The sequence below is a fragment of the Bombus flavifrons genome, chromosome 9, assembly GCF_040668555.2.
Source record: "Bombus flavifrons isolate JBK064 chromosome 9, iyBomFlav1_principal, whole genome shotgun sequence".
NCBI lineage: Eukaryota > Metazoa > Arthropoda > Insecta > Hymenoptera > Apidae > Bombus > Bombus flavifrons.
In genome coordinates, this window is record NC_138450.1 from 12559486 (window position 1) to 12570275 (window position 10790).

General features: G+C 31.7%; 3 protein-coding genes across 5 annotated transcripts; 2 read left to right on the plus strand and 1 right to left on the minus strand.

Moving 5' to 3' along the window:
* The first annotated feature begins 512 nt into the window (after positions 1–512).
* Sec23 (transport protein Sec23) lies at positions 513–5155 on the plus strand. 2 transcript variants are annotated; one of them, XM_069121011.1, is made up of 12 exons: positions 513–701; positions 823–1105; positions 1197–1283; positions 1360–1606; positions 1677–1926; positions 1991–2641; positions 2710–2863; positions 2945–3096; positions 3171–3345; positions 3420–3641; positions 3822–3842; positions 4353–5155. In XM_069121011.1, the coding sequence occupies exons 2-12, from the start codon at positions 827–829 to the stop codon at positions 4440–4442; spliced, it is 2328 nt and encodes a 775-aa protein (XP_068977112.1). In that variant the 5' UTR covers positions 513–701; positions 823–826; the 3' UTR covers positions 4443–5155. The 2 variants fall into 2 exon arrangements, with proteins under 2 accessions (XP_068977112.1, XP_068977113.1); XM_069121012.1 differs by lacking the exon at positions 3822–3842.
* elm (calcineurin like EF-hand protein 1 elm) lies at positions 3950–6613 on the minus strand. 2 transcript variants are annotated; one of them, XM_069121038.1, is made up of 5 exons: positions 6402–6613; positions 5959–6304; positions 5540–5803; positions 5370–5463; positions 3950–5288 (listed from the first exon to the last, which is right to left on the minus strand). In XM_069121038.1, the coding sequence occupies exons 2-5, from the start codon at positions 6023–6025 to the stop codon at positions 5144–5146; spliced, it is 570 nt and encodes a 189-aa protein (XP_068977139.1). In that variant the 5' UTR covers positions 6026–6304; positions 6402–6613; the 3' UTR covers positions 3950–5143. The 2 variants fall into 2 exon arrangements, with proteins under 2 accessions (XP_068977139.1, XP_068977140.1); XM_069121039.1 differs by having other exon boundaries at positions 5959–6613.
* A 597-nt stretch (positions 6614–7210) lies between these two features.
* Positions 7211–8209, plus strand: LOC138183707 (protein transport protein Sec61 subunit gamma). Its single transcript, XM_069121046.1, has 4 exons — positions 7211–7364; positions 7667–7773; positions 7841–7943; positions 8015–8209. Exons 2-4 carry the CDS (start codon positions 7680–7682, stop codon positions 8022–8024), a joined length of 207 nt encoding a protein of 68 aa, XP_068977147.1. The 5' UTR covers positions 7211–7364; positions 7667–7679; the 3' UTR covers positions 8025–8209.
* Positions 8210–10790: the final 2581 nt, after the last annotated feature.

The window sequence follows — 10790 nt, forward strand, 5'->3', positions numbered from 1 at the left end:
AAAAAGTGATACAACTAAGAAAAATAAATTTCTTAAGAAATCAGTTTAAAATAGAACATTGTTAACTGGTCGAGTATTTAACAAAAAAAGATTTGTTTCTTTTTACAACTTAGCTAATAACCTAATAGCCTTTGGGTTTTCAAAGACTTTAATAAAATATTATTTGAGTGCATTATTTATTATTAAAAAGAGGATTACCTATCTTATCGATGTACTTGACAAATTATATCACGATTATAATTCTCCTTAGATTCTATGCACATTTCTGTTATGTTTGGAACTTCGCAATCCACAAAATAAAAATAATTGCATTGTGAGGTTGTCAATGTACTTAGACACATTTATTGTTCTCTTTACATTTAGCTTACATCTTTCGTTCTAACGACAAAATAAAGGAATGATATAAAGTATTATAAAGGGCTATCTTTTCAAATATTCCAAATTTTTGTTTACTTACAAATTCACGTTCGAATACCGCCTGTGATATTAAAGCGCTGCACGCATGCGTCAGAGTAATTCTTCCAAGCTTCCAAGTGACGTGGCTTCAATGACGGCACGAGTTGTGCTGTTACGGTGAAACTGTGTCATTTTAATACAATTGTAAAATAATATTGTAACTATGAGAATTTGATAGTTGAGATTATTTAAGATACTTTCAAACTCATTGTCGGGAAACGATAATTAAACGTTGATTTAATTAGGTATGTTTAACCTAAAATCACTGATTGCACCATTACACTTGTCACATATTTAGAAACTGTATGTATAATAGGAATTAAATATCAGTTGAATTTGTTATTATATGGTATTCTTTAATCATAGAAAAATGACTACTTATGAAGATTTCATTCAACAAAATGAAGACCGCGATGGAGTACGTATCACTTGGAATGTTTGGCCTTCTTCACGTTTAGATGCCACCAGACTTGTTGTGCCATTAGGAACACTTTACCAACCGATCAAAGAAAGACCAGATCTTCCACCAATACAGTATGATCCTGTTCTTTGTACAAGATCTACTTGTAGAGCAATTTTGAATCCACTGTGCCAGGTGGATTACCGTGCTAAGCTATGGGTGTGCAACCTTTGCTTTCAGAGGAATCCTGTAAGAACCAAGTCATTTTGTTTTGAGAACTAAACAAAATTATCTTCTCTTAAGAAATAAAATAATATTTTGATATGTAATATGTTTTCAGTTTCCTCCACAATATGCTGCTATTTCAGAACAACATCAGCCGGCTGAATTAATACCGAAGTTTTCAACAATTGAATATACCATAATGGTAAATAATATCTATAAATCAGGATGAAGCAGTATTTTTATTGATCCACAGGATATTGATTGTTATTTTTATACAGAGAGCACAATGTTTGCCTCCTATTTTCTTGTTGGTCGTGGATACATGTATGGATGATGAAGAATTAGGTTCCCTCAAAGATTCATTGCAAATGTCACTTTCTCTGCTCCCACCTAATGCCCTAATTGGTCTTATTACATTTGGAAGAATGGTCCAAGTTCATGAACTAGGTTGTGATGGATGTAGCAAAAGTTATGTTTTTCGGGGTACTAAGGATTTACAACCAAAACAAGTCCAAGATATGTTGGGTACATATTTTTATTTTTCTATAATAGAATAAAACAATGTAGAATAAATATTTATTATAGAGTGTTATAGGTATAGGCAGACCAATGCCAGGTCAAAATCCAAATCAACAAAGAGGACCAAGTGGACAACCACTTCCGCCAGCTAATCGCTTTTTACAGCCCGTACATAAGTGTGATATGAGTTTAACAGACCTTCTGGGAGAATTACAACGCGATCCATGGCCGATCGGTCCGGGAAAACGTCCATTGCGATCAACTGGTGTTGCATTAGCCGTTGCTACTGGTCTTTTGGAAGCCAGTTATGCTAATACAGGAGCTAGGTACATATTTCATTTGTAAACATTGTATTTAAGTGTTTTGAGTATATTTTACTATTATTTTCAGAATAATGTTATTTGTCGGTGGGCCTTGTTCTCAAGGACCAGGTCAAGTCGTAACGGACGACTTAAGACAGCCTATTAGATCTCACCATGATATTCAAAAAGATAACGCCAAACATATGAAAAAGGCGACTAAACACTATGATTCTCTCGCGTCACGAGCCGCAACCAATGGCCACATAATAGATATATACTCATGCGCTCTCGATCAAACCGGTCTGTTAGAAATGAGACAATGTTGTAACTCAACAGGTGGTCACATGGTCATGGGAGATTCTTTCAATTCTTCTCTATTTAAACAAACGTTCCAACGTGTGTTCGCTAAGGATCATAAAGGCGACTTGAAAATGGCATTTAATGCGACATTAGAAATAAAGACATCGCGAGAGATCAAAGTTTCGGGTGCGATTGGACCCTGCGTGTCTCTAGGCGTAAAAGGATCGAGTGTCGGAGAACAGGAAGTAGGATTAGGTGGAACGTGTCAGTGGAAATTTTGTTCCCTTACACCATCCAGTACTACAGCATTGTTTTTCGAGGTTGTTAATCAACATACTGCGCCGATTCCTCAAGGTGGAAGGGGCTGCATTCAGTTCATCACACAGTATCAACATAGTAGTGGTCAACGGAGAATCAGAGTTACTACGATCGCCAGAAAGTACGTTAATATAATCATCCAATTATTAAATATTATTGTATTTTAAATTACAATATTCTTTATTACAGTTGGGCGGATGCATCAACATCTTTGCATCATATAAGTGCTGGTTTTGATCAAGAAGCAGCAGCTGTTCTTATGTCACGTTTAGCGGTATTTAAAGCAGAGAGTGATGACGGACCAGATGTTTTAAGATGGGTCGATCGAATGCTTATCAGACTGGTTCGTATTTTTTACTAAATTAGCATTTAATATTTTACATGGCACACGTAATTTTTTTAACGTTAAGGATTTCTGTAATAGTGCCAGAAATTCGGAGAATATGCAAAAGATGATCCAAACAGTTTTAGACTTGCAGAGAACTTCTCTTTATATCCTCAATTTATGTATCATTTGCGTAGATCGCAATTCTTACAAGTATTTAATAATTCCCCTGATGAAACTAGTTTTTATAGGTCAGTAGCTGTTGTACTTCTGTGTTCCGATCAATCGAAACGCTTCGTTACTAATCGAATTTTACATATTACAGACATATGCTCATGCGAGAAGATTTAACAAATTCTTTAATAATGGTGCAGCCAATTTTGTACAGTTATGGATTTAGTGGTCCCCCAGAACCAGTTTTATTAGATACTTCGTCTATTCAACCAGACAGGATTTTATTGATGGATACTTTCTTCCAAATCCTTATATTCCATGGAGAGGTAGTTATTTGTTACTATTACTTATGATTACTTATAATAAATGATATGATCGTAATGAGTTTAATTTATCACAGACCATTGCACAATGGCGCCAATTAAAATATCAAGATTTGCCGGAATACGAGAATTTCAGACAATTATTAGCAGCACCTGTTGATGATGCCGCTGAAATATTAGCTGAACGGTTTCCTGCACCAAGATATATTGATACTGAACAAGGTGGTTCTCAAGCGAGATTTTTATTGAGTAAAGTAAATCCAAGTCAAACCCACAATAACATGTACGCCTATGGAGCGGTAAGTATATTTTGTTTTTCATTTTTATTCTCAATGATGCGTTTCATTTACAACATAAATTTTTTCTATATCAAACTATTTTATTTGTTGTTTATTTTCAACAATATTAAATATGAATCAATCATACGTAACTAATAATTTTTTTTATCATCATTTTTATCACCGTGATCCTGCAACCAGGGGATGCCGATACCCAGTGGGGTGTGTTCTTCATTCATTTGATAATTATATTTCTCTTATTATATTTGCTTTCATTGCTTTGGTAATGGAATTTGATCGAAAAAATTTACAGACCTAGACAGTTGATATCTATCTATGCAGTAAAATATTTATTTTCTCTTTATCATACACGTTTCTTAACAGTAGTAAAATAACTAACATATTAATCGTTACTTCGAAAGTTTACAGGAACATTAATATTGAGTCGTTTTAATTTATCTGACATTATTTAACACAATTTCATGTTGCTATAAAGCTATTATACACACTATATAAATTCTACACACTTTAACAGTTTTTTGTAGCAGTATTGTCACAATTCACTGGTGGTTGGCATCAAGACATCTTTTTTCTTAAAATATATTTTTATCAATTGTAACTAACTCTAATATTTTTTCTTCTTTTTCTCTATGGATTTGGGAATAAAACTCTTTGATTCCTCTCTACTTCTACAATTATCAATTATAATTTCTAATTGTTATTATGATTTAGGAAAGTGGAGCACCTGTCTTAACTGACGATGTCAGTCTACAAGTATTCATGGAGCATTTAAAAAAATTGGCTGTATCATCCACGGCTTAAAATGCAGCAATACAAAAGATATTCTCATTGTTTTGCATATGCAAAATTTAATGCCTCAGACACTATGATGATAATTGACACCTATAGTTGCAGTCTATTAAGGAAGGTAAAATAGATACAGTAAGAATTTCCATTATAATGAAAATATACGATTAATGAAATATATAATAATTCTCCAATATTTTTTCCGAAGTCAAGATATAATTCATGTACAAATAAAATACATAGTATTAATGTAATACATATTTTACATCCATGTTTCCATTTTTTTAATGTGTCATTAATATCATAACTTATTTTTCAAGAATGCTCTTTATTATAAATGTGGTCACCTTCTCTTTTTCTTTTGGAAAATTGTAAACAGTGTAGCAGAACGAATAATGGATTAGTTATTGTAAACAACAGGTTACCAAAATCTGTAATGGCAATCGAGTTTGTATACTATGAATCATAAAAATATATAATATTGTACTATTTTTTATTAATTAAAACTGCAGCTGTTTTAATAACAATTTGAAAGAAATGCAATTTACGATATCTTTCCTTTTATTGTACCATTAAATACCAAACGTTATTCAACCTTGTCACAAACCGGCAGATGTAACAAAAGGTAATTGTATTCATTAATATTAATTATAAATCTTCTTACATATGCTCAACACATCAGCAAATTGTGCATCATCTAAACAAAAATAAATAAATTAACTAAGGAATCGTATAGACATTTTTTGCTCCACATCTGTCCTCTCTAGTGCTTTAGAAAACTCCTCAAATGAAATCATTCCATCACCATTTTCATCAGCCTCTACTATAGTTCTCTCTGCAATGCTAGTTAACTGTTCTTCGCTAAAATAAATAAATAAAAATTGTTCAAATATGTAATTGTTACTTTACATTGAAACTGATAAATCAGAACTACTTTCTTACCTAATATTTGCACCAACCATCATGTGCAAAATAGCTAGAAGTTCATCTTTCGAAATTAAATCATCATTATCTAAATCATACATTTTGAAAGCAACTGAAAATAATAAGAAACTTATAATATATTAAGACCTTTTTAACTAGATTTAATCAACAACATATTATTGACTTACATTTCAGTTTCTCTTGTCTAGAATTTAATCTATTAGGGCTATTCTTTTTAATGGGTCTGAAATGAGCCAACACTTGCATAAATTGTAAGAAATTTACCCTATCATTACCACTTTCCTCAAAGAAAGCATTTACAATTCTATCACCAAGAGGATTTATTGCTAATTCTGGGATTCTCAGGAAATCTTCTCTGCTAAGTGTTCCACAATCACCACGATCAAGACTTGTGAAACGACTATATAAGCGTTCAATTTGGTTTGGTGTAACTATAATCACATCAAAATAATGATATAATGCTTATGCATAAACTTACATAATATTTGAATACATATGCATACATCTAAACAAGAATTTCATAAACAAAACAGTGAATATGGATATCATTTTAAAATATCATAAGTATCTTATAAATTAAACTTACATCCAGTAGCTTCTTGGATTTGTGCTATTTCTTCTTCACGTAAAAGAAGACTGGATCTGTTACCCATATTTTTTTCGTATAATAATTAAAATATTTTGTAATAAAATAATTTGATAATTTGAACTAGGTTCGACTAATCTGCATATTTAATTTCCTTGATCAAAGTACAGTCTCTAAATATAATTCCCTGACAGGTTGACAGGCTAACCACAATCGTAAGTGTCAAAGGTAACTGATAATGTAGAAATTTCACTCAAAGTCGAAGCTAATATATGTGTGCCTGTACATCTATACAATATGCAATACTACAATCGACTCGTGACAGTATATATGTTGCAGAAGTATTCTGATGGACAAATTGAATGTATTTAACATTAGTATGACATAATCAAATAATTTTTTAGAACCATCTTCTTTTATACGTTAAGTTTTTTTACAGTTACCTGTGATTTGTAATGTTAATGTTATTTTTTGCTAATATTATTAAATATTACAACGAACCACATTTTCTCTCTGACTGAACATAACTATATTCAACAAAACATGCTTCGTGCTAAAATTTGAAAAAAAACTAAATTTCATATTCTAGGAAACCCTATGACTACTATCAGCCACTATCATTTCGACATTCCATACTGGAGCTTAGGGAAAATCATCCGAAAATTGAATCATGAAAAAACAACATGGAAGACAAAAAGGTTCTCGTTTTGCGCATGTATGACGTGTTATGAATGTCTCAGACAGAGACAGAAATACTCTACTCATTTCTGTCTGTCTCGTAAAAACGAGAACCTATTTTCTTCCATGTTGTTTTTTCACGAATCAATTTTCAGATGGTTTTCCCTAGTGAATGTCGGGACCTGTTTATATGATCGTGACCACTATTGTAGGAATCCCTAACAGACATTTCATAATTCGTAAGTAGTTCTCAAGTCATATTATTCAATAAAAAGTTCATAATAAAATGAATTTCTTTATTTATGTATATTAAATTATGGATAATCAATATCATGCATTAACATTCCTTTATCTATCCTCCATTTAATGAAAACTGATTTATTTAGAAAAACTTTTCCTTCTGTATCATTTTTACTTTTTCTCTTGAAATAGAAAATTATGCGAATCCATGTGAATTATATTCATAAATTACTTATTCGTTACTTTGTACTATTATCCAAATTACAATTTTTCAGAAAGTCACTCAGAAAATTTTTATAAATTTGAATAATTATAAATTCCCGCTGCAGTTCTTCAATTCCAACGTCAGTGACTAGGAAGTGACGTTCCTACAGCATAGTGTCCACGTAGCGCCTCAACTTCTGACGAGCGCAGATTTTTATACGTATACCGTACACGCGGTATACGTCAAATAACACTTTGTGAGTCGTCCTCCAATACTACACAACGTGAGTACAGTGTTTTGGAGACCAATTTTCCGATTTTTTTTAAAGAAAACTAAGAAAAATATTAATAATACGCTAGAGAACATTTGTTATAACCTATAAATCAAATTCTATTATTAAGGAATTCAAAATTGAATATATATAATCTATCTAGTTCAAGTGAGATATAACAAATTATTAGGCGTACTATATGTTCAAAAGCATATGTAATTTGCACATCTATTGGTTTGTTCTAATTATAAAAATCGGGCGTAACTGTGACTTGCTGAATGTGTTGCTTCGTTACATGTACATTTTACTTTCAGTTGCACGAACATAATGGATCAAGTGAAGAAACTCACCGAACCTGGACGTCAATTCGCCAAAGACAGTATTCGTCTTATCAAACGATGCACGAAGCCTGATAGAAAGGGTAGGTTTTTAATAAAGTTGATTGACAAATGAGTTTCAACTGTAGCTCATTGTACGATGATTTTTAGAATTTCAGAAAATTGCCATCGCCACTGCCATTGGTTTTTGTATAATGGGATTTATAGGATTTTTTGTTAAATTAATCCATATTCCAATTAATAACATCATTGTGTAAGTAAATTTGGTTGTGTACTCTTTACATTTATTCAAATAATTATATTTATATATCTTTTTCATTTTAGGGGTTCATAAGCTCACACCAAATAGGTACAATTAAGATCTAATAAGATTATTTTCACTGTTTTCTCCCATTATGTATCTTTATTTATAAGGTAAAATTATGTATTTTGTTTTGAATTGATTGTGATTGAGACATGAGAATGTGTGTGTATAATATTAATATTGAATTTTATAATAAAATATGTGTGTAATATGCTTACTGCTTTTTACTTTTTTAACATTTAGACTTTTCTTTTAAAACTTATAGAGTATCTTGAAGCAAAAATAAACATTAGATGATTAGTATCGAAGGCACTTTTATTTGAAGAATAAAATTTTCCCTTAGGGGTTACAACAATAAGATTTTGTCAGCCATTTTTCTAGCTTCAATTCAATGCATTTCTCCTAAGAAAAAATAGCTGTCGCATGGAAAACCACGGCCAGGTACTCAGTAATAAAAAGACAATAGTACGATTTTGTTACAATGAATAAAATCCTATATACTGTTTGCTATTGGTTATTAAAGTTATTCTGCACTTATCCTCTAGAAAGACTTCGTTTTTAATATACTTTACTAAGAAGACAACCAACCTATAGGCCAGATACTATAAGCGACTGTATCTGGGATTTTAATAATGGCAGTATATATTGGATAGCAAACGTAATTATATGAAAATACACTCTATATTTTATTTTAAAGAATCGTCAATTTTGTCCGTGATTTTTTGACAAATGTATATTCCGTAAACATCGGAATATTTTTCGTTTAAAATAAAATGCAATACTTTCGAACAGTCTGCATATTAAAATCAATTGTGCATTTTTAGCATATTAATAATCATTATTTCGACTATTTTCGGATTCTTTTCTAAATGTGTCAACGATAGAAAAATCTCGTATATAAATATAAACTCTGTTTCAATATATCTGATATACTATTACTTTCAGAACTCTGCATTAGTAAATAGACATCGATAATATACGCTTAACATGTGTATTAAACTATTAAATACTCTTTTCGGGCAACTTAATAAAATTTATATAAAAAGCAAATATATATAATATCTATATATATATGTAGCACCACACGTGTGACTGTTACGTGTTCGTCCTACGCGTAAAAAAAAAGAAATCATTCTTAATGCTCGTGGACGCTTTTTTCTTAATCTCGTGAAAGAAGAACAAGAGGAAGACTTTGTCTCACTTCCGCTTTATGAAGTGCAAGGAAAATCTTCTCTTTCGTTAGATCAATCGGCGGTAACATTCCGAATGAATGAAAAGCATCTTTTAGTCCGTGGACACGAAAAAGCGTTTCACTATTTAAAGTAGCTTTCGGCTAAGAATTAAACTAGCTTCCGTACATTGCAAGAACGCGTAAGCGTAGCCCAGAGTGCGTTTACTAATTTCTTTCCACCGATAATCTTGTTATAAAGAAACAAAAATATTCTCTGATCGATATTTCTGATGGTTCTTTGGCATTCCTCCTTGTCACTATTACATATACATTCGTGTATTAAAAATTTTTACGATTACGGACGATCAGAGTTGTAATATAAAAGAAAATTAAGTTGTAACAAATTTTTCCACGCAAACGCACTGAGGGAGGGTAACTACCCACGAAATTGAGGTATGTCGTTCGGTCATTGTCATTAATCGTCATGTATATCGTGTTTTCGTTAACTGTTAATGACGCATACGTGTTTGACATGTGCGTGTCTCTGCGAGTGTAAATACAATAACATACGTAAACTGTATAAAATATGCACGTTTCACAGTATTAAATATATCGTTTTCGATTATTCGTATAATTATAAGTATCCTTTGAGAACGCGTCTCGTAATCGCGTCCCAATGCACGTGAGATAGTCGTAATCAATATCAGAGGACCTATTTTATGCTGAGTTACAAATTATACTTTTCTGTTCTCACTGGTGAATCGAGATGTCGCGTCAAAAATAACGGCACTTGACGCGAACCGCCATTTGTAAAAGAAATTCTCGACTCTTACCTAAAGCAACGAAACACCTTTGCGATGCCCAATCGTTTTTACTATATCATGTTCATAATCCACAAGTATGTTTCTTTAGAAAACAATCATACAATACGGTAAAGAATAAAATAAGAATTTATAATCTCTCTTTGTATAACGTTCGATACAAATATATCGATATCAATGAATCGGGTATCGCAAAGGTGATTCGTTTCTACCTTACATTTATCGATTACATTAATTATACCTTAGAATGTCACAGTACTTATGTTCAAGGAATCGGTTACTTATTTTCAAGAAAGGGTTACTTTCAAGGAATGTCTTCAAGCGTTCTCCATCGAACGCTTCGAGTATAAAGGGACATATTAAAAAAAGAAAGAAGAAGAAAACAGGGTGAAAGGAGAAGACAGGAGCGCACCGTTATTACAGTAATCAACTTACGAACTACAGACTTGCGATTAACAGAGATAGGAGATCCAAAAGATTCGGTCTACCGGAAGTACTAAGAAAGAGATCAGGGTCGTTTCTTGTAATAATCTACTAACTAATAATATCGATGACTAATGAAATGACAAATGATAAGTTATAGTTACAGATTTCTTCTTTATAATCTTACAATTCTTTCCGCAAATAAAATAATCGAATAATCTCTAATTTATAAAATTTTCTTTATAAATTATAGATGAAAAGCAATTTTGGTATTGATAATTTGTAACTTGTGACTTTTAATATCCTTCTAATGATACTAGTTCAGTAGGATGCAAAAAAGGACCCAGAATAATCTCAAAATCTCGTTCAAAACTCCTAAAT

What these genes read in the sequence shown, in the direction of transcription:
- Sec23 (XM_069121011.1), top strand. Translation starts at nt 827, where the DNA reads ATGACTACTTATGAAGATTTCATTCAACAAAATGAAGACCGCGATGGA. An exon ending in CAATTGAATATACCATAATG is followed by an intron (nt 1,284 to 1,359) that starts GTAAATAATATC and finishes ATTTTTATACAG; the next exon opens with AGAGCACAATGTTTGCCTCC. An exon ending in GGATGCCGATACCCAGTGGG is followed by an intron (nt 3,843 to 4,352) that starts GTGTGTTCTTCA and finishes ATTATGATTTAG; the next exon opens with GAAAGTGGAGCACCTGTCTT.
- elm (XM_069121038.1), bottom strand. Translation starts at nt 6,025, where the DNA reads ATGGGTAACAGATCCAGTCTTCTTTTACGTGAAGAAGAAATAGCACAA. An exon ending in TAGACAAGAGAAACTGAAAT is followed by an intron (nt 5,464 to 5,539) that starts GTAAGTCAATAA and finishes TATTATTTTCAG; the next exon opens with TTGCTTTCAAAATGTATGAT. An exon ending in ATGGTTGGTGCAAATATTAG is followed by an intron (nt 5,289 to 5,369) that starts GTAAGAAAGTAG and finishes TATTTATTTTAG; the next exon opens with CGAAGAACAGTTAACTAGCA.
- LOC138183707 (XM_069121046.1), top strand. Translation starts at nt 7,680, where the DNA reads ATGGATCAAGTGAAGAAACTCACCGAACCTGGACGTCAATTCGCCAAA. An exon ending in CACGAAGCCTGATAGAAAGG is followed by an intron (nt 7,774 to 7,840) that starts GTAGGTTTTTAA and finishes GATGATTTTTAG; the next exon opens with AATTTCAGAAAATTGCCATC.